The 22,527-nt window shown below is 39.1% G+C and overlaps 3 protein-coding genes and 1 non-coding gene across 5 annotated transcripts; 2 read left to right on the top strand and 2 right to left on the bottom strand.

The window, feature by feature from the left end:
* Positions 1–2,852: 2,852 nt before the first annotated feature.
* On the top strand, positions 2,853–4,573 carry LOC114751563 (strigolactone esterase RMS3). Its single transcript, XM_028940217.1, has 2 exons — positions 2,853–3,449; positions 3,553–4,573. The coding sequence occupies exons 1-2, from the start codon at positions 3,079–3,081 to the stop codon at positions 3,980–3,982; spliced, it is 801 nt and encodes a 266-aa protein (XP_028796050.1). The 5' UTR covers positions 2,853–3,078; the 3' UTR covers positions 3,983–4,573.
* Positions 4,574–7,394: 2,821 nt separating this feature from the next.
* Positions 7,395–9,411, bottom strand: LOC114751564 (U-box domain-containing protein 4-like). Its single transcript, XM_028940218.1, has 2 exons — positions 8,156–9,411; positions 7,395–7,698 (listed from the first exon to the last, which is right to left on the bottom strand). Exons 1-2 carry the CDS (start codon positions 9,137–9,139, stop codon positions 7,621–7,623), a joined length of 1,062 nt encoding a protein of 353 aa, XP_028796051.1. The 5' UTR covers positions 9,140–9,411; the 3' UTR covers positions 7,395–7,620.
* A 1,624-nt stretch (positions 9,412–11,035) lies between these two features.
* On the top strand, positions 11,036–11,109 carry TRNAT-AGU (transfer RNA threonine (anticodon AGU)). The gene has a single exon. It is a non-coding gene; the product is annotated as a tRNA-Thr (tRNA).
* A 427-nt stretch (positions 11,110–11,536) lies between these two features.
* LOC114751590 (uncharacterized) lies at positions 11,537–19,181 on the bottom strand. 2 transcript variants are annotated; one of them, XM_028940251.1, is made up of 9 exons: positions 18,747–18,827; positions 17,997–18,096; positions 16,637–17,379; positions 14,495–15,900; positions 13,554–13,774; positions 12,797–13,367; positions 12,631–12,712; positions 12,239–12,286; positions 11,537–12,137 (listed from the first exon to the last, which is right to left on the bottom strand). In XM_028940251.1, exons 3-9 carry the CDS (start codon positions 17,372–17,374, stop codon positions 11,934–11,936), a joined length of 3,270 nt encoding a protein of 1,089 aa, XP_028796084.1. In that variant the 5' UTR covers positions 17,375–17,379; positions 17,997–18,096; positions 18,747–18,827; the 3' UTR covers positions 11,537–11,933. The 2 variants fall into 2 exon arrangements, with proteins under 2 accessions (XP_028796084.1, XP_028796083.1); XM_028940250.1 differs by lacking the exon at positions 17,997–18,096 and having other exon boundaries at positions 18,747–19,181.
* Positions 19,182–22,527: the final 3,346 nt, after the last annotated feature.

The raw sequence follows: 22,527 nt of genomic DNA, 5'->3' as shown, positions 1-22,527 counted from the left end.
TGTGACTTTTAAAATAAAACAAAAATCAAATCTCATATTATTTTGTCATATGTAATTAGTCAACTAACACCAAATATTTTCTTAAGTTTTTTTTTAACACGAGGTTATAAATTCCAGTCTTAAAAAAATAATAATAAATGTCTGAGTCATGACAAAAAAAATAGATAATTTTTTACAAGATCTTAAATGCTACATCTCACTTTTATAAACTGAACAATTTAAGGTCATAAATAATTTATAATTACCAGACGACCTGATGGCTGATGCCTTGGCCGCCGGCGGCTGTGAATGCGAAACTCTTTATTTGTTTTTCCCAAAAAAAAAAAAAAGGAAACTTAGACGACAATTCACATGCCTACTTTTAAAATGTAAAAAAAAAAAAAAAAAAGCTTAATCGCATGATTCCATCATCTCTGGCCTCTGCTTTTTCAATTATACTCTTTCTGTCCCTTTTTATAAGATTATTTTTGAGTTTATCTAAACATTTAATATTTTATTATCTATTTTATTCCCACTTTAATGCATTTAATATATTTCCTTTCCTCATTTATCATACTATTACTCTCTCACGTTTACCTATTTATATATAAAGATATATTTAGAAAAAAATTATATTTATTATATATTAATTATTTTTAACTAATTTTAACTGTTTTTTTATACAGTCCAATATAGTTTTAAAATCTTGTAATAAAAGAAGGAGGAAGTAACCTTTATCCGGGGAAAATAGGGCAGCGGACACATTGGGGTTGCATTAATTAGAGAAATTGAGTCTTCCCATCGCTACACGCTCAAAAAAACGAGGCTTTTTTTTTTATATAAAAAAACTCTACCATCCGCCGATAAAAATTAATTCAAATTCCTGATTTATGATATGAAAACCCAGCCCAATTAAGTGAGCCGAACCAATAAATCCATAAACTAGTTCTCTGACTCGTCGGGTCTAGAGATTGTGATATGCTGACTAGGTTTGATTTTATTTTTTTCAATCTTGTGTTTAAGAAAAAATAATTGCACATCACATGTGTACTTCATTAACTATTTTTTATTAGATTATATGTAATTTATTTATATAATTTACAGTATAAAATAGATATTATATTTAGAACCGAAATATATATATATGAATATTTATATATTCTAAGTAGGGTATGCTATTCTAAATGATTAGTTTAACTCTTAGTGAAACACGGACCCTTAAAGTATATAAATTTATGCCAAGCTAAATATAAATTTGCATGCGTCGTTGGAAAGTTTCGGTCAAGCAGAAAAATAAACGGATAATACCAAAAAAATGCTTGGCTGAGAATCTATCTGATGGGCTGTATTAGCCTTGGATATCACCTCTTTTTTATGAGTCAGGCTTTAACACTGTATTATAATATAATTTTTTTGGCCGAAGAATATCATAATACAGGTTGAATGCATAGTGGTGTTTTAAATTTTTTTAGAATGTGTTCGTAGGCTAATAAGAGGCCTCATATGCAACCTAATCCTATAGGGCATCCCCATCAAAGTCGTAGAATGGAATTCCCCTTCAACTCTTTCCCTTTCAAGAATAACATGTCTTCCCATTTCGATATCCAAGCGCCATCCCTTTTCTTTCGTATTTGTTTCGTGAATTTATTAAAAATAAAATAAAACTAATTTCTTATTTACCGCATTCAAAATCCCTGCTCATGTAATGGCGTTGCTTCCAATATCTCCAGTTCTATCCAGAGTTTTTTTTTTTTACCATTTTTTTCCTAGTTTCTCATGATATTTCCTTGTTCACAAGAGGGTCCTCTCCACAGAATCCTCTTCTTGAATTTGTATTCTGAATACTTTATTTTTATATCCTTATAAGGCAACTATCTTTATTAAAAAGATATTCCTGCTCATATGTTTGGTGCACAAGTGCAAACTTAATCATAGTTTGATTTTTTCTGGGTCAAATAATTTGTGTAACTAAAGTGTGTATTTAATATTCACTGTCAATAGCGCCCAGCACCACAGTTTGCAGGTTCTACTCTTGACGGGTGAATCCCATCCGTGTGAATTTATGACACGCCAGTGTTTCTTTCTTTAGGGAGGAATGTTTGTTTAAATTGTGGTCATTTAGAAAAAACTTAGCATTAATTAGGACAAGATTCGCGTTTTCTGAGTAAATTGCCTGATTTCTACAGGCATGTTGAATTTCAGTTAATTTAGATTAAGGATAGGTGGAGGACGCAGGGTCACAGCTAAAATGCAGGAAATGGAGATAAAGAAAAAGTGAAAAGTTAGTTATGCATGGAATGGAATATGGGTGCTGGCTCTTCCCCTTGAGAGTGCTTTATTAGCTTTTGGAAGGATAGGTGATGATGGATAGGGCGCCATCAGTCCATCACCATCGGGATCGGAAACACAATAAGGTGGAAGTAGGCTCCGCCACTTAAGTATGTTAGCTGAATAAGCAGCATTATTTATAAGTACTTCTATATAAGTTGAGGGTTCAAGGCAAAAAAAATTTCATATAAAATTCTGTAATTCATAATTAAAAAATTACTTATAAAAAATTTTAAACAAATCAGCGGATGATGGTGATTACTATGCACATGTAGATATCGTGCCCACGCATTGCCTTTGCTAGTGTCGAAAATGGAACCATTCTCAGATCAGAAAACTACAATTCCGAGGCTAATCCTCTCTTTTGGACCCCCGTAACGTTCCCTGTCACGTCATTTTTTATTTTTCATTTGCCTACGTTCTCACCCAAATCCAAGTCCAACCCCAATCCGTGGCAACTCATATGCACTGTAATAAAAGTAGTTTCTTATTACCAGCTTATCGTTTTTATAGTAAAATCTAATAATCTAATAAATATATTAAAAAAACCCCATAACTTATTAGCAAGATGGCAAGTGGGCAGCTATAAATAAACAGCCTGCCAATAACGAAGATAACCGAAAGTGAAAAGGCAGAGTCTGATAGCGGAGAGCCCAACCCCAACACCGATCATCTCTTCCGAACGACTGACTCAGTCCCAGGAGGAGTCACCCCTCTCCTCTCAAAGCCATACACATCAGGCTCTCGAGTTCCCGAAGGAGGCAGAAGCACATGGGCCACTTCATCCTTGACGCGCTCAATGTCCGCGTGGAAGGCTCCGGCGACCAAATCCTCGTCCTGGCTCACGGCATCGGCACCGACCAATCCGCCTGGCAGCGTATTCTCCCTTACTTTACTCGCCGCTACACCGTCATTCTCTATGACCTCGTCTGTGCCGGCAGCGTCAATCCCGATTACTTTGATTTCCACCGATATACCACTCTCGACGCCTACGTCGACGACTTGCTCGGCATTCTCGACGCCCTCCGAGTTCAACGCTGTGCTTACGTCGGTCACTCTATGTCCGCCATGATTGGAATCTTAGCCGCCATTCGCCGACCCAACCTCTTCAGTAAGCTCGTCCTCATCGGCGCTTCTCCCAGGTAAAATCAATTCAATCCCGAATCTGCTTCTCGCCGGCTCAACTATATTTAATTCCCAACGGCGTTCCTCGAATTCGCTCTCGACTTCACGTTTTTCTTTCAGATTTTTGAACGACGTGGACTATCACGGAGGATTCGAGCAGGATGAAATTGAGCAAGTGTTCTTGGCTATGGAAGCCAACTACGAAGCGTGGGTCAACGGATTTGCTCCATTATCTGTCGGAGCAGACGCTCCGGAGGCGGTCCGAGAATTCACCAGGACTTTGTTCAACATGAGGCCCGATATATCACTGTTCGTGTCGCGAACCGTGTTTAACAGCGATTTGAGAGGAATTCTAGGGTTGGTGAAAGTACCTTGCTGTATTATGCAGACGACTAAAGACCTCTCGGTGCCGTCATCAGTGGCAAATTACATGAAGGAACAGCTGGGTGATCGGAGCACGGTGCGGTGGTTGGAGACGGAGGGACACCTTCCTCATTTGAGTGCTCCCACCTACTTCGCTCGACAGCTCGAGATAGCCCTCGCGCAGTAGCGCGTGGACATGGAGGCGCGTGTTCTTAGTCTTTGCTTTTTCGTAGCATAGGTACTGGCCCGGAAGCTAGAGGTCCAGGAAGAAGTGGTAAAACGAGCTCCAAGGCGGGACACCTGGCGAATAATATGTGGGCTTTGATACGAAGATGTGGGATAAGGATCGACGCGTGATCCTCACATGATATAAAGTCCTCAGGAATTTACTGCATTTTCCATTTTCTTTCTGGGCTTTCTTCCTTCCTTTTTAGTAAAATTAAAATTAGCTTTTAGTGTGTCATTGTGGTTTATGGCAGGTAGCATCTCTCATGGGTTTATCTGAATGAGGGGGGACAACTGAAAGGCAGAGGAAATGATTTTAATTTGTGTGACATGACTCTCGTACGGCAATCTCAGTGTTTCTTTGTCCTCTCTTTGCCCCCTCATAGATTGTGCTTCCACTCATCAAACTCTAGCGCCAGCAATGTTTTGGCTTTTGCCACTTCATTAGATGGTGTTAACTATTTTAGGTTTTGCCCTTTTCCTGACATAATATTTTTTACTGTGTTAGTTTTCATATCATACTGTGAATTAATCTAATTTCCCGCCGGTCTAATCATATGTCTCTGAGACACAGTGTCCCATCTGATGGGCCCTGGCCTTGCGTACAATCTGGGGAGGAGATATTTGTGCTTACGCCTTTAGAAACTTTTTTGGGGATGATATTTAGCAGTATTAAAATTGATTTGATGAACAATAGTATCTATTAACAAATTTTTTTTGACCAGCGTATCTATTAACAAATTGACCCTATGTCTTTGAGATTTTTAATATAAATAATCCTATTGCAGCGGCTGCATCAAAAATTGATTCGGTTGGGCGCAATTCATTTCAGGTTACTTCATTTTCTTCCTCGAGAGCTTTCTTGCTAATTAATGAAAAAGTCTGGCTATGGATCTGTTTGGTGGGAGGAAAATAAAAGAAAGATGGAGGGAGATAAATTTTTAATAAGTTCGATTTAAACAAGTTTGAGTTAATAAGCATGGTTACAAGTTTTTAATTAATTTTACTTGCTCTTTTGTTTTACATCTTTTTTATATCAAAATTTTATAATCCCATTTATCTAATTTCTTAAATCAAACTCATTAATTTTTTTTATTTATCTTTTTTAATTCTCTCGTACCAAATATGGGGTTAATTACAAGAACCAGCCATGATTAAAAAAATCGAATAAAAAGCAGAGAGGCTAAACATGTGTTTACTCTGCGCTGGTCAACACAAATATTTTATGGCACTGGCAACAATTACTTACATGGAGGGGAGAACCAGGCCAATGCTGCGCAACTGCTTGAAACCCAGCTTTTCCATTCTGACAATCAAAGTCTTCAACATATAATTACGCGCAACCTCCTTCACTGTCTTGCCTTCTATAAATAAATTGAGATTTAGCTACACAAAGGCGAATCAACCATGCTGCCATAGCCCAAGTTAACTTCAATCCAACCAATTAGTGTTATACGTCTCTTCAATATGCATGAACTAATCAGTGATTAATGAAGTGACAAAAAGTTGCCCCTTTTAGGTTGGTATTTGATGCCATTCCGACTAGTGATTTGGTCACAATATACATGATCTTCATCTATATACTGCTGGTCAAAAGAAAATCTTCATCTATATATTAACCCCCGCTTACTCTGTAGTTTCCAGGCCTCGTGTCACATTGGGCTTTTCTACCCAGATCTTCAAAAACCTTGTTTTTTGGCACATCGTGGATTGGACCGTTGAAACATCCCCATCTAAGTTATTTTTTTCAGGCCTTTCGTCAGGCAAAAACATTTGTCGTTTGGGTTTTCACGGTAGGGGCTGGCCCCTGCCCACAGCCAGATGCCTGCTTCTTCTGCCTCCTTGTTTGATTTGCAGTCTGTTTGCTGACAGTGCCGAATTCGTCCAAAGTTCTGACTGATTTGTGATTATTATACAAAAAAACATAAACTGCAATCAACTGACTAACTTCTGCTTGGCGGAAGGAAGGAAGGACGAACTTCCCCCTTTCCTCACAGTAAAATTCATTTCCAAATTAAAACAAGTAATTCTCTGTGGAATAATTAGGGAATTTGTACTTCTCATTGATTAAGAAATTAAACAAAACACTTCCAAATTTATACACCAGAGAGAAAAGACAAGAAAATAAAGGTTAATAAGTGCCGGTAAAGGTTATAAATTCAGAAAAGTTATTTACGGTGAAAATTAAAGATATTCACATATGTTCTTTTTTTTTTTTTGGGTGAAATATTCACACGTGTTCTTATACTCCCGCTGTCCATAGCACAACTATACAGATTTAGTGGCACAGCGGTATGAGTTTACACATCAATAAAGAAAGGAATGATGCATCTTCAATGCCAGTAAGCCACCAATCAATTTTATTTGTCTATTAATAACTACGACCATTGGTTGCTTTTCTAGTTCAAAGCAATTGATTTGATGCCTTCACCTGTCCTCAGCTTCGGAGCTTCCCAAAAAAAATAAGTTGTTACACATTCACAACTATACAGAGAGATTCGTGTTATGCGGAGTGGTTCTTTTTCCCCCCGATGCTCAGCACAGGTGGGGAAGCATGATGCCACCGACGGATGGAAGGTCCATAATGAATTGTTAATAGTGAACTGTAATTGTGAAGAAATTAAAAAGATAAAGTGATTTGATTAGTGAAAGTGAAGGAAGTGGCGCCTGATAATGCCAAGTGACGAAGAATGAACGAAGAAAGCAGAGTAAAATAGTCTTCACCGAAAAAAAAAAAAAAGCAGAGTAAAATAGTCCCAGTGAGGAGCATATAAGGATTAGTCCACCAGACGTGAGGCGAGGGACCCAGAGCCGCCGACAACGATCCTAGTCATGATGCGACCCAACGACTAACGGCTCATCGAATAACGGAATCCACTACACGTGTCAGATGTATACCTAGTTTAGCTGTTTCAGTTTCCAGCCCAAGAGGAAGAAAAATCAAAAATCTAAAGGAAACGCTACCCAACAACCATGAGTTGCCTACCTCTCCTTTTCAAATTGCTACTCTTCTACTCCATCCATGTGGACAGTGTTGAACATCACAGCCTCAATTCTTTTTGAAACCAAAGCCACCCAGCTGCACTAATCACTCTCTCTTTGCCGCCGTTCCTTCCGGCGCCTTCTTTTCCTCGTTCAGTATTCTAAACAATATTTTTTTCCTGGGTTGTAAACAAGACTTTTATTCCCCTTGGCTATAACTACTGAGGCTTTTCAAAATTCACAATGACATTTTCTTATCATACGGATCCTTTGCATGTTTGAAATGAATGAAATATCACTGTTAGACATCACTTAATTAAAAAAGGGATTTTGATAGGAACACTTTTTTAAAAAAAAATATTTAGATCAAAAACTTAAGAAGAGCCGACAAAAATGTTAAAAAGGAAAACTTATCTCAGCATAAATAAGATTTTTCGCCTTGGCCCTTGGCCCACAATCTCATATGAGTTCTAGCACTAATTTTACAAACATTTCTCCCTGGGAACGATATTTACAATATTCCTCTGTTCTTTTTTTCTTCCTGAGGGGGTGGGGGGCAGGGGAATGTTGTCCAACAAAGTCACAGAGCTGGGCAGAACATGATGGGGGCAGAGAGATTTATGCCGACACTTCCGAGGTTCGAGCAGCGACGTTGCCGGATCTCGGTTGCCGTAGAAGCTCTATGAGTGTCTCCGCCTGTTCGCATTTCCTCAAACAATTAGCGACAGAAAATGGATACTATCATTTTTAAAAGCAGAAACAGTTCTTAATTTTCATCAAAGACCATAATAAGGTCCATGCTGTATGTGTGGACATAAGCCAAGTCCTAAGCTAGTGGTAAATCAAGTAAGCATGCAGATAGGCTCGCTTTTAATGGAATGACAATAATGAAAGGCCCTTCTTATCAAGATGTGTTTTCCCTATTTGTTTTCTAGTCGGCTAGGGGCTAATCAATCTAATGAAAGTTCAATATTGAAGAGGGAAGGTGGAGCGTGCGAGGAATTATATTATTGGACCCGGAGTGGCAGAAGATGATGTTCCAACTCGATTGCCTATATGATTTTTTATGGGATGAAAATGGTCTGCCACGTCAGTGACAGGTCAAGTAGAGAATGAGAGCAGAGGGTGATATGTCACATTTTGTGATTCTGACCTTCTGTTTGGCCCGATTGGTGCCGGATTGGGACAATGCGACCAACGGAGGAATGGCTCCTTCGCGGGCAACCATTGTACGATAAGCCACGCTGTCCTCGCAAATCTGCAACAGTATCACCACTGCGATTTCCTTTTGCCTCTGTGAACCCACCTCTATTATTTCCACCAGCACCGGAATCCCTCCTTCTTCCACTAATGCTGTCCTCGCCTTCGGCACCGATACCAGCACGCTCAACACGTACGCTGACTTGTCCACCATGTTTGATCCGAAATCCGCCATCAATTCCACTAGCGCCCTCATGATTCCTGCTTGTACTGCTCTTATCTTGTTCTCCTTCACCGAACACAGCGAATACAGCGCCGTCGATGCGTCTTTCTTCCCTCTGAACCCCCCGTTCTCTAAAAGACTCACCAGAGCTGGAATAGCTCCCGACCTTCCAATTACGATCTTATTCTCCTCCACTTGCGACAGACGAAGCAGAGCGCACGCCGCGTTCTCTCTAGCCGCAGGTGTTCCTGTCTTGAGAGCTCGAACCAGAGGTTTGATCGCTCCCGATGAAGCTATAAGGTCTTTGTTCTCGTCGCATAACGAAAGATTCAGAATCGCGGTGACGCCATACTCTTGGAGCTGAAGGTCGGGGGAAGATATAAGCGAGATTAAGGGCCTAATTGCTCCAGCTTCGGCGATTTTGAGGCGATTTTCTTGTTTATTCTTGGCTAGTAATCTGATCTCCAGGGCGGCCTGCTTTTGCTCGTCAATAGAAGTGGAATGGAGATCGGAGACGAGCTGGCGAATAAAATCATCGGAATTCTCAGAAGCGCAGGCGATAAGAAGACGGCGGCTCTGGGAAGAAGCAGTGGGGAATTCACCAGATCTATCACTGTTACAGTCGCTGAAAGCAGAGGAAGAATTATCGTTGATACTCAATTCGCTGAGACTCCGTCCCAAGTAAGTGTAATTGGCCGGACTCTCTGTTCCCATGGCGACGGTTGGCGATCAAAAAGTCAAATCGTGGTAAGCTGCTGCGTGGTGAGGTGTGGAGGGGAGGTTGTGGTTCAGGCAAGATTCGAGTGTCAGAGAGAGAGAGGGAGAGGGAGAGGGGGGAGAGGGAGAGAGAAGAGGCGTTGTGTTGTGAGGACTGATGAGAATTGAGGAACACAATGAACATAATTGCTTGGTTTGAGGCGCGGCGTGGAGTGACACGTGCCCGTATTGAATATTGACCGGACCAAAAGCCAAGCAGGTGCGGGGGCTCTCTTTAAACGCGTGCGTGGAAGGATCGTCATTCGATGAGGAGCCAGTGTGTGGAAGCTCGCAAGTTTTTATTTAACCTGCTGGCTGGCTCACCCGGTACAGGTAAAATGATTCGCTACTGTGGCGTGGGGCATCCGGCTCACACTTGCGCCTTGTATTACATGCCACGTGGAATTATTAGGTTTCACATTTGGCCACATGCTTCCATCAATCATGGGAATCAGTACAGGTCAGGCCACGCCCCTGAGGGGATCATCATATAAATCTCCCGCCCCACCCCCTCCCTCTCTTTCGAATGGATTAAAGTCAATTCAAGAAAATTTCCCTAACCTAATTTCCTTCTCCCCTTTCATCACCAAATAATTGCGTCTACTAATTACTTGCATCTTCAAAACTTTTCAGCATATCCTACCGCATCTTGAGGTAAAAAACAAATCCTATATCCAAATCCTGCTTATATTTTTTTTTGGCCAGCAAATCCTGCTTATATTTTCACTGTAAACTGTTTTGTTTTGCCCACCAGAGTCATTGATCTGCCGCCAACATCAAACTACCTCTGATATTTGTATAAGAATTTGTTTAACTTTTATTTTGGTTTAAAGAACTGTTTGGACAGAAACGGAACCTTGATTTTAAAAGTAATTTTACAGTTTATAAAGTAAATATGCAGAGGAATTTGTTTCGATTTACGAAAAGTACTTTCTACAAACACTTTTATAACTTCCTAAACACCCCCTAAATATAAGATCGCAATTCACTTTGTTTATCATATTTATCTATTTTTTAAGATAACCTTTATAATAATAGTAGTTTTAACTAATACACTAGATTAGTAAGAATATTTTAACAAAGACAACAGTTATTTATTACAAATAACTAACTTAACTAATTTTCTTAATTTATTCAAATTAGCTAATTAAATTTTATATTAAGATCGGATATAATAGTATTTAGTGTGATAAATTCCAGTAATGAGCTATTCTTGTGAAATACAAGTTCTCTATGGTGCAAACTGGGACATGAGAAACATGGACAAGAGCTCATTCTGAATCCAATACTACTTCCGATTCATGATTATATATTTATTGTATTGCGGCAAGTGAGACGACCCTTAAAATTCAACGAAGGTCGAGTGTTGTGGAATGTATGCGACATTGCAAATGGAGGGCAGAAGAACCGCACATATCCCTCGCCCATGTGTTTCCCCCTCATACGCTCCAATTCAGCCTTTTTCAATTTCATTTTTATTCACATATTTTTAAATTTATAAATATTTACTAAATTCCTTTTGGCAAATGGCATGCATGTGTCCCGGGAATGTCTCTTATAACAATGGAGTGCAAATAGATATTACTTAAAAAAAGACTAAGGAAAAAATGCCCCTAAGAATTGCGGAGATTTATGATTATGCTCCGTGAAAAAGGTGGGATCACTATACGTGCTTTAGTACATTTTGATAAACTTTTACTGTTCAAATAAGAGAGAACAAACATAGTATTCAAAAGGTATGTGGGTCGAAACTCAAGATTATTTAGAAAAATAGTTCCTTGATAGTGACGATTGGTCCCAAAAGAGTTAGAGTAATATTAATTATTTAATACAGTATTTCACGAAGAAGATCGAGCTCTCGTAGCTCAGTTGGTTAGAGCACCCGTTTAGTAAGCGGGAGGTCTTGAGTTCGACTCTCAACGAGAGCAACTAATTGGTCTTTTTGATCCACGTTTTTCTTCACATCCTGTCACCGCGCAAACGTTAGGCCTGGGCCTCCTGTTTTTCGTCAAGACACTACCCTCCATTTTCCGGGTTTATACAGTAGCCAATTGATTTTTCCTCCTTCACTGGCCACTTTCCTTACAGATATTTTTATCCAGCTCTCTAAATCTTCGATATATAGCACCTTTTTTTCAGCGCTTCCCCCGGTCATAATGGTTTCAAGGTGCAATATCCCATCTTATATTTTTTCCTTTCCTCCTTGATACAATTGCTTCAAGAAACCTCTTACAAACTAGTGCTTGTTTGAAAGGGTGATAGAATTTTTCAAAATCAATTTTCAATCATGATTTATAGAATACTAAGTAAGCATGTGAAATTTTGTTTACTTCAAATCATGTGTAAGGTGTTCAATTGTGATTCCAAACAAATACTAGCAGCTGAAATGGAGCAGCGTTGTAACTGAAATGATTCCTCCATGAATCAAACAAGATGTTTACATTTATACAGGACATCCAGCCTCAAGCTTAACTACCCAGGATACCTTCTACGAGCAAAATCCTATACACAGCAGACCGAGTAGGAAAAATGGCCATAAAGTGAACTGTATCTACATAAACACCCCCACCCGCCGTTTTTTCTCCCGCTTTCCCTCCACATCTTTTTTCTCACAAAACAAAAATATCAATCAGAAAGAGAAAGTTAAGCAATGCGCATTTGCATTCTTCAGAGGGGGCCATGTGCCTTCGGCTTACATTATTACAAATACAACGAGGACTCTGCTCCGTGCTCCTATGAATGATGACAGCGATCATATCCACTCGAAGTTTGTTTCTTTCGGCAACACCAATCCAATGAGGCAATCAGAGGGGTCTGGTGCAATAGACAGCATAGAGCATGTTTCAGGCATGTGAGGGAGTATAAAAAGAAGCCTCGCCCACAAGGACTTGGAAGCTGGTATTTTAATAACTCCCGCACAATCCCTCTGCTTTAGGTAAGATATAAAATCCTGAAACTGAGCGGCAGATATGAAGTCAAGAGACTGCAGCTCTATTCCAACATGAAACTAATTCCAACTATCAATTAGGTGCACAGAACAAGAGAGAAAATACACACCCCTTTGTAGTCACTCGTGGATGACGGGATTAAACGACAAACTTCCCTCTGAAACAAATGTCAAGAACAGTCAAAATTAATTAGCTTTAGGCAGTGACAGAACAAATACAGGTTTGGGGGGGCAGGGGAATGGCTAAATAGAAACACCAGATTACAAGGCAGGAAAACTCTATCTAGTCCAATTGCTTTTGCTTGTCATTTACCCATCTTTATGCTCAAACTACTCATCACTGAAGATTTTATGTATATATGAAACAGCAATACATAAACCTGCGAATGAACTCTTTCAATGCATATATAATTCAATAGCGCGGAATCAAAAATAAATCAACAGTACAAAGATAAGCAAAATATCATGAGGAGTCACAACCAAAGGTTATTATTAAACTCACCCTGTGTTGCGGAGTGCCAGCGAATGTTGATCTTACATGCCGAAGATCTGTGCGTTTAGTCATATCTAATTTTGCAGGCCATCTACACCACAGAAACAGCAATTTCAGCTCATATTTCGAACAAAATATATTCAGATCAATAAGGAAGTAAAAGATGTAGTCTTACTCAGAAGGCTCAGGAATGGCATTAGAATATTTGCAGATATTTGAATCTGCTCTACATGCATATATTGTACAGTAATTAACTCCACTTTTACAAAGCACTCCCTGCCATTGATATTGCGGAGACTTTCCTGAACTGTCAGTATTGGGTAATTCCTGAACAGGCACCGGTGGAGGTGGGGGTGGAGGAGAACCAGGTGGTGGAGGAACTGAGGGTGGTTGAGTATGGGGTAGAGGTGGAGGAGGTGGGGGTGGGGGTGGCAAGGATGAAGGAGGCAGTGGTACAATTGGTGGGGGGATCGGCTGGTTGTAAGGAGGAACTGAAGTTCCCTGTATCTGAGCAAGTGGAGTGACTGAAGCAGGTATGAAAGGAGTTACAACAGCACTACCATGAAAATTATTTGGCAATGATCCTGTCTTGTATTGTTCGGCAGATAAATGATTACTAAATCCCCGGGCATCCCATGGACCATTTGGAGGAACATAAACAGGGCGAATGAAAGGAGATGACTGAATTTGTTGCGGTGGTGGGATAGGAGGCCCTTGTGTTGCATTGAGAATGTGTGGAACATTGCCTGTTGCAGGACAAACTCAGCGCCAGATTTCATAAGATAAGCGCATTGTTCAGTGCATAAAAACCAAATAAATAGCTGAGTTAATTATTCCAATAATATATAGTTCCTTCACAAACGTGGTAGGCATTTAAAGGATAATAAATAAACAAACAAATAAATACAGACAGAAATTTCATAATATATTACCTCCTTGATGAAGATCAGCTGGCAGGTTGTCATAACCATCAGGCTTCCTTGCCCCAGCTTCCAGCATCTCCCTTGAAGAAGAGAAGTTCCAGTTTGACTGAAACATAGGTGGAGCACATGCGCCACTACCCTGACTCTCTGACTTTACTCCAGGCGATACAAGCTCCAAAGAGTTGTTTTCAGGTTTAATTGAAAATGGTGCAGCATTAATCCCATGTTGGCTGTACAAAAATGGGAGAACAGTAATTATACAAAGCTGGAAGTATGAAGTCAATGACGACGATGATGATTGAAAAGCTATAATTAGTGTAAATATATGGAAAGTACGGAGATATGGCTCTTCATTGCCGAAGCAATAACATCTATAATTTTTTTTTTCCCCGGTGACACTAACATCTATAATATTATTATAACCTATATATACATCTTAGAGTACACATAAAAAGATAATTTCTGTTGTTTCAAGAAGCTATGGCGAGGACATAACATCCTTTAATTCAAACGTGATAGAAATTTTTATTTCCCAATGTATATTATGTGAAATTATCCAAATACTCGTTAAAGAAATCTTAGAACCACTGGAAGAGGCAAGAAACATCAGCCGCAACATAAAATACAAGATCAATTAACAGTTCCATGAAACAAGTTTACTTCATAACATCTGGCAACTTTTACCAAATCTGTGCATCAAAGCCATTGATGGATAATTTCTAATTGCATAGATCATGTTCACCGAATTTCCACCTTCAATGAAAATAACTTTTCTTGTTTGAGAGATGATTCTTGAAATTATGTGATGAATCGTCTTTCATATGGTATCTGATTGAAATCTAAGAAATTATGACCATTCGCAATTGCAAAATTATCAAGGCATACTATATTTTTCATTACTATTCTATTTTGCACACCATGATGCCAGTAAGGAAGACAAGTCAGACAACCTCATTTGACTGCTATCAGCAGGGCTCCCCGACAACGTTCGAGAATGAGGAGATCCTGCGATACCATTTGACAAGTTTGCTGGGATGTTGGCTTTAAGGTCAAGATGGGGAGGTGCGGGCACATGTCTTGCACCGTCCATATGAGCAGTTCCAATCGCAGCAAAACCTGGCCTTGGGCCAAAAGGTTGGTAATGATTGCTTCTTTCCCTTCGGAATTGTCTCAGATGCAACATCACTGAGGCAGCCTCTTCAGGAGTTTCAAATTCCATGAGTAATGCCCGCTCTTGGCTAAGATCAGTAACCATAAGTGGACCCTTATGGATGACTTTTCTTGTTTCATGTAGTATCTCATCCTTGACCCATTGGCTGGAAACACTTCCAATGTAGGTCAGTGAGCTAGAACCAACTGCAACGCCATTCATAGAACCTCTAGTTCCAAATCCTATATCCATGAATTTAACTCGGCAAGGAAAACTTCCAGGCAAATACTCACGACCTTTTATGGCATCAATGATGTTTCTGTATTCAACCAAGGCAAACCCTTTTATAGGAAAGAAAAAGAATTGTTCAATTGGACCAAACCTCTCAAGTTGAAACCTAATATGATTTTCGGACAGGTCAAGCCCTGCAAAACCTACCCAGAGCTGTTTTGAAGCAGAGACAATATCCATAGACACAGGATCCCCATCGAAACACCAGACGATTTGACTTCTTGTGGAAGCAACTGAAGACACAAATTTATGTTTAGGAGATGCCTGAATATTACAAACACTTCCACTAGAAGATCTCAATGGAGGTAAATTGAAATCCATATTTGAAACCTGACTTTTCTCAAAATTTGGGACGTCGATTCTTCCTTCAAAAGCATTACTCCTAAATTCTATTGATGTTCTTATTGCAGGTGAGGGCATCTGGTTGCTTACTGACTCCCTCAGTGCAGAACATTTAACTTGGGCCAGATCTCCCTGCGTCCCTGTCTCAAGGCCCATGTGCCTTGAGACTCCATTATCAAAATGACGTCCCAATTTTGATACGGATTCAGAGTCATGATTTACTGCAGAGTTATTAACTCTTGCATATTTATCTGAAACCTTATCTGTAAATCCATCATCAGATGAACTTACAAAAACTCTTAAATTGCTAGCTTTTCTAGATGATTCACTAATGCTTTCATGTTCCGCAGAGACCTTAGGCACCCCATGATTCCTATTCATGCAATTCATAGAATCAGGTTTATCCTCATCGCTGTCAAGTAAACAATCTTCCATACATGTTTCTTGCCCAAAAATTGTAAGGATTCCCTGCACTGCCGATGTAATCTCCAATGAAGCATTACTGAGTGAATTAGATAACTTCTTACACCTATACAACATCCACCTCCTCAACGAGGGATCCTTGTCTAGAACCTGCATAAAACAGACCCAGCAAAAAGTGCCAGGTAGTGTAAGTATATTTTTTGAGTAAATTCAAGTTTTAAACCTTGTTTACAGGAATGGTTAAACAGTTTTCACAATTACAGTAAGTGTAAAAAACCTTGAACCTAACTTTCAGATTTTTTGAGTAAAATTACAGGAATGGTTAAACAGTTTTCACAATTACAGTAAGTGTAAAAAACCTTGAACCTAATTTTCAGAAAGGAGTTTTTGGTATAAAACAGATTCCTTAACGTGTTAACAAGCATGGTATCACACTCCTACAAGGTAAAAACTTCTAAGCCTGAGTTGTGAACATGGCAAGATCACAATTACAGTAAGCGTAAAAAACCTTGAACATAATTTTCAGAAAGGAGTTTTTGGTATAAAACAGATTCCTTAACGTGTTAATAAACATGGTATCACACTCCTACAAGGTAAACAAGTCTAAGCCTGAGTTGTGAACATGGCAAGATCTGATTGTCTAAATGCAGTTCTCCAGTGGGAAAAGGGGAAATGTGCGTTAAGCAAAGCATAATCTGTATCTGGACCCAAAATAATGACAATATAGACCAAAAGTCTAAAGGCATGCAAACGATTTCATTTACAGCATAAAGCTTGTTGACCAGTATCAAATCTATAAAACATATACTGCCACTAAAATATTATAGTTCACTTAAAACAAATTGCATAATATCTACGCACAAAGACAACAATGGTGAGGTACTACCAGCGTGAGCAAGCAACTATTTTGAACAGATGCACTACCCTCAGAAACATGACAGTTAGCAGTTGAAAGCTCCTCTGCTATGTCATTGCCTTTGACACTTGTTCCTGTAGAACCTGCACATGATTCAGGTTCATCATTCGCTCTATCAAAAAGGTGAACCACATCATCCTCATCAAGCCTCCTAGTCACCTGGCTCACAAAATACTTCCCTCCTTTAGAAGCTCCCTCGGTTGCATTGGAGCCTAAAAGCTCCAAACAAGCTGCAAGAAAATACTTTGGGCAGGAGAAGAATATCCAAATCACAGATAATGCACAGAGCTTGGATAATTTAGCCAATGAAGGCTCGTCTTCATCTAAAATCTTTTGCTTCAACTCAGAAAAAACCTCAGGAGAATCTTGCATCCTTAGGAAATTCTTATCAACCATACAAAAGATATCCTTTTCACCAAATAATGCATCAAAAAAGGTTATCACATTTTGGAAAACTGCAGAGCAAATTCCCCTACTTACAGATGGTGTTGGAGTCACTGGAGAAGCAGCGCAACATATATCAACCAGACCCAAAATACAGGCCTTAGCAGTTTCAAATGCGATACCATCATAATCTTCCCGTCTCTTGATCAGTGTTAAACTCCAATTATGCATATTAATAACACCTTTAGCAGCAGCTTCCAAGGCAGTTGGAAAGTGACATGCATATCGAGGAATAAAATCAGCCACAATTCTTTGTACACTCATACAACCTGTCACAATAACAAAGTTTTACTTCCATTATAAGGAAATTTCATAGTGGAAATTATGTGAATCATTCTTTTTTCAATTAGCGGTAGTCAAATAAAGTTTGTGGCAGACTAAACACTAAATTTAGTAATAAAATAGTACTGTAATAGAACATGGATGTCAACCAATAAGATAAAATCCTAAAGTATCTTGAACATTCTGCCACCAACTTGACCTCGAATGAGAAAATAAGGACACCCCAAAAATGCTAGATATTATACAGGCATAAAATAAGTGAATTATCATTGTATATGGGGAAGCTGAATAATGAACATAGATGTGATTTGTCATCATTGTTTCTCCACTTAACGGCTTCAAGTAATATGATGTTGACCGAAGTAGTAAAGCTCCGGAATCTATTATCTATCTGTTTGTCGCAGAAAGAATTCCCGTATAGGAAGTAACATACATGAGCCAAAGATAGTTCATAGGGTGCAATCTTATTTAAATTTGTTCAATTCTGCCCAGCTAATGCAGAACAGTTGATAACGTACGATACTGTAGATATTGGATGTGATGATAATAGAGACTGATAAAAAATTGAACTTTATAATGAGTAGTATATTGGCAGGTAGATTACCAGCTAAACTATAATGCTTCAATTAATGTACAAGGCAAGATTAACCTCATGGTCGACTGATAGATGCTTATCCTTCTGTGAAGTTGGCATTTGCATTTATCTAAATATGAGAAGAGAAAAAAGGATAGAAATAAAAAGATTAATATAGGAAAAGGGGACTTGAAATGCAGAACCTCATCATCAAGTCATGCAGCTCCTCTCAAGTCATTACAAGCTAAATAGGTTGTTAGTTAGCTAAGATTCTAACTGCTCATCAGCTGGTTAGTTAGCTAAGATTCAGAACCTCATCATCAATTCACATAGCTCCTCTCGAGTCAGATTACAAGCTAAATAGGTTAGTCAGCTAAGATTCTAACTAACTAACCATCATAACAAAACATGACTAGTTACAACTATGACTACTTCTCATCCACATTCATTCTCCGAACAACATTATTCATCACCCTCGAAAGGACAAATCAGTCGCGAGTCATAAATGCATGTTTTAACTTATCAATGCAATTTTCACTATTGCCATTAGTATATATAGAATTCTGAGAGCAGTCAAATAAATGTGGATAGGAGCAACCCGTCCAAATTCTGAAGGACAGCCAAAGGGATAATATTTCAGTTGAATCCTCGGCATGAATCCGCTTACGCAAAATAATTACCATCAGATGCGTTATTATATCCTAATTGTCACGTAAATTATTATCAACAGATTATTGAGGCCAGTGGATAGGAATATGACAAAAGAGTAAAGGTGCTGACCTCTGGAAGCAGAAATGAGAGAGAGATAACTTTGCTCAAGTTCAGAGATGAGGGCGCCATCTTTTTGAGACAAGCATAATTTAATCCGCTTGTAGCATTCGTAAACATTCCGGATTTCATCTTTGTTCCTGAGCCTGATGTTAATCTGCTCCTGAGACAATGGAGGAGTTGCCGGCGGAGGTACAGAGGAGTGGGGCGGGGTTAGGGTTTTGGGAGAGGGTGAGTCTGGGGCTATTGATTTGGAGATTGGCGGTGGCAGAGGTGGTGATTCTGGCAGAGGCTCGTATAACTTCCGCTTCTTCGGAGGCTGCTCAGCCGTGGCCATGGCGAGCAGCGACTCTCAGAGAGTTCGCGCTCCGTGCGGTCGTTTTGTGTTTTGTTTTCCGGAAGAAGGAGGGGTTTAAGGCCGATGTGGACGTGTAAGAAGGGATGGGGAGAGAACAAAATTCAACATTCAGTAATCAGTACGATGCCAGCCCATCAGGGCATGAAAACAGTTTATGCTTTACAGTACAGTTTTTTTAGTCAGGTTTCGTTAGCTGGAAAATAAAAATGAATATATATTCGGTGTCATGATATTATTAATAGAACTATAAATCAGTGTAATTTTCCTGATGGCCAAAAAAAAAGAGTAGTTTTCAAATTATGATTGGAGAGACAAGAAATCAATTTTTGTGCTCATTACTAAATACTGACGCATGTTTCGAACATTCAGAGGTTGGAAAGTTGTAAATTTTGTTATGCTTAAAGCCCTTACATGATTGATAGCCATAGTTATGCCATGCCCTTCAATGACTTCATATCTATAGACACGTGGATTCGATTAAACCAAACATGGGATTGGTGCTTTGCCAAATGCCAACCCACGATGGCATATGGGCTTCGTCCTGGTTTCTTCAAGTGCCATGAAACGGTCAACGCCCCATCTTCTCACCGCAATAAAATGGCAAGCAAGCTCCAGTCACCACAAACTTTTTTTTTATTTCCATCAGCGAGTGCTTCGACTTTTTCCTCCTTATTGCGGCTAAAAAAAGATCTGAAATTCACCAGCACTTTTCCAAATGTCTATGAAATTAATATGCGTTTTAGAGTATCTACTTGCCTAGGAATAAAGATAAATTGTACCATTCTTCATATTGATACCAATGAGCTATAGGGTTACATAGATTTGAATTCGCCAGGTGAAATTATACGAATTGATAAGGTAAGTTAACAAATATGACACAATAATTCAGTATCAGAGCCCCCGTGTGTATCTGTGTATAAACGTGGCTGACTTGTTTAATTTCCCTTCACTTCTTTTCAGACAGTGATAACAAATTGAAACCTTGAGCAATGATCACACGCAAAACGAGCTCATGCAGCTAAGATTCCATATGGGGTCCAAACTGGGATGTCACTGTCGATCGCTTAAATTAGAGTAGCCCACTGCCCCACTCTTCTTTTCCGTCTTCTAATTTCTTGTATTACAGTACCAGAACGTGGATAGTCAGGCTGAGCATTTATTACACGTTAATGTTGTTAATTAACTGCTTGAATAACCGCACGGGTGGATTGTCAAACTCAGCATCAATTAATCTTTGAAAAAAAATCACGTGCTTCTCGTTGTTGTTTGTTTACTAATAGAAAAACAGCGGATTTCATTGACTAATTTGGGATCAATGAAAATGGCCCAAAAAAAAAAAAAAGGAAGTCCCAGTTCTTGCTCACCAACACGTCACACGGCAAAAGCTAAGGCCCTTCGCCAATATATTGTACATGCCTGTCCAGTGTCCAGTACATAGAATGAAATTCGTTGTCCACGAAGAAATTAACTTAATTGTGGGGAAAAGAATCTTATTCTGGATAAAAGGTGACCATCACGTGGCTACAATTCCTTCGCATCTCCCCAAGCAAATGCACAGCAAAATTTGTTTGTACACGTAATGGTCAAGTATGTTAAATAATGAACCGCCGATGTTGAAGTTCTGGGAAATATATACGATGTGCGGGCGTGGTTAAAGGAGACGCAGAATCGGGTGTTGGGGCGTTCAATCATGAGATACTAAGAAGTAACCAATCCCAATTCCTAATTCCTAATTCCTATGTAAGCCATGACTTCATCTCATGCACTGATGAATAACTTTTCTCACTATTTCCCGTGTGTTTCTTCATCTGTTGCCTCCGTGAATTGCATTTATCTGATTAGATCCATATGCGCATTGCTCAGCTTCTGATTGGGCACTGCACGCTAGTTGCGCCTTTGATTTTTTAAGAAAATATCATTGCAGGTTCAATTAATCTGATGACATCACTGATGATAGTTGTATCATTAAACCACGTGATTAAGTTCGCCAATCCTCCTCTTAATTTCCTATTTCCACCATCCTAGTGTCATCAAACAAGTATTAAACATGTATACTAAAATACTCCCTCCGTTCCTTATTATAAGAGACATTTGATGCTTATGGCATGTTCCAATATATAAGAGACACTTAAAAGTTGTCTCTATTTTTTTGTATTGATTTCTATTTAACCCCTATTTATTTTATCTCCCACTCATACTCTCCTCCCTCCCACTTCTCTTCTTTAATAATTAATTATTCTCTCTCATACTCTCTCCCTATTAATGGGGGTATTGTTGGAAAAAATATTATACTTTTTCATATTAATTGTCCTTAACTAATTTAACTGTTTTTTTGATCAACGTAAATTAGTATTTGTCTTATAATAAAGAACGGGGGGGGAGTATCATAAATATGTATTTGCACACTCTCTTTAAGGCGCTACTGAAAGCAAGGTGTTGATACTCCTATACACTCCTTTAATGCAATAATAATAATAATAATAATAATCATAAAGCAATGTTGACCTCGTCAACTATATGCATGCCATTTTGTGGGCGTGCCTGTGTTTTAAGAAAAGAATGCTTTTAAGCATGAAAAGGCAGGGTGTTTAAAGCGCAACGCAGTAGAAAGCATAAGCGGAACGTGACGTGGACGTCCATCGGTCATCAAGCTCGCGGCCATGCGGATAAATTTGCCACAGTCCTAATTATTAATTGAATCAAGCGGATCTCAAGGGCTATGGAAGGCCTCCTTTTATTAAGCTGCCTGATGATAAGATTTTGTCCCCTTGGGGATCGGTCGCTTTGTTGACGAAACACATATTGGACTTGCTCGGTAGTAGATAAGCATGAGGTTTGGCGCCCATCATGTTAGCAGCCAAAATAGCAGACACAAATTATAATAGAGAAATAGGAGGTTTTTTTTTAAAACTGTTAATTAATTTGATCGTACGCAGCATCAGAAAGAGACGAGGAAAGAGGTAAAAAAGGATAATGATAGGAGAGTAATGGTGTGATAAATAAGAGCATTAGAGGAGATGAATTGGTCCATTGGGATGCCCAAAATATTAAAATGGAATGCTCCCCACCACGACTCATCCACTACGCCACTGGATGCATGACACACTCGAGACTAATCAAAAACTAATCAGCCCGCAGGTAGACGAAAAGTCGGTCTTCTCCATGTGATTCCGCAGCCTGGTTTTAGTGTTTCACTCCCTTTCCTACCTCCTTCCTAACTTTACCGCTCTTCTCCTTTAATTCCTATCCTCATGAATCATATTCCCCTCGGCTATTCATCATTTCCCTCGTACCCCTGTCTGGTAGCTTCATTATCAACACGTTTATTCAAATATATAGTTAAATACTCCTAATTAGTATGTAATTAAAATCTCAACTCTCAACTAATTAAATCCCTGTGACGGGGATTTTATGTTTGGATGTTGACTTGGAAGC

This window comes from Neltuma alba, unplaced genomic scaffold, assembly GCF_004799145.2.
Source record: "Neltuma alba isolate B1F8T4 unplaced genomic scaffold, ASM479914v2 tig00006987_pilon, whole genome shotgun sequence".
Lineage (NCBI taxonomy): Eukaryota > Viridiplantae > Streptophyta > Magnoliopsida > Fabales > Fabaceae > Neltuma > Neltuma alba.
The sequence above is the reverse complement of the archived record's forward strand: the minus strand, read 5'-3'. Positions and strand labels throughout refer to the sequence as shown.

Excerpts from the sequence above, each read along its gene's own strand:
- LOC114751563 (XM_028940217.1), top strand. The coding sequence starts at position 3,079 with ATGGGCCACTTCATCCTTGACGCGCTCAATGTCCGCGTGGAAGGCTCC. Across the intron at positions 3,450-3,552 it reads CTCATCGGCGCTTCTCCCAG|ATTTTTGAACGACGTGGACT; the intron begins GTAAAATCAATT and ends TTTTTCTTTCAG.
- LOC114751564 (XM_028940218.1), bottom strand. The coding sequence starts at position 9,139 with ATGGGAACAGAGAGTCCGGCCAATTACACTTACTTGGGACGGAGTCTC. Across the intron at positions 7,699-8,155 it reads CCAATCGGGCCAAACAGAAG|GCGGAGACACTCATAGAGCT; the intron begins GTCAGAATCACA and ends AAATGCGAACAG.
- LOC114751590 (XM_028940250.1), bottom strand. The coding sequence starts at position 19,071 with ATGGCCACGGCTGAGCAGCCTCCGAAGAAGCGGAAGTTATACGAGCCT. Across the intron at positions 17,380-18,746 it reads TCTCATTTCTGCTTCCAGAG|GTTGTATGAGTGTACAAAGA; the intron begins GTCAGCACCTTT and ends TTATTGTGACAG. Across the intron at positions 12,138-12,238 it reads CCACGAGTGACTACAAAGGG|TTTCAGGATTTTATATCTTA; the intron begins GTGTGTATTTTC and ends TCTGCCGCTCAG.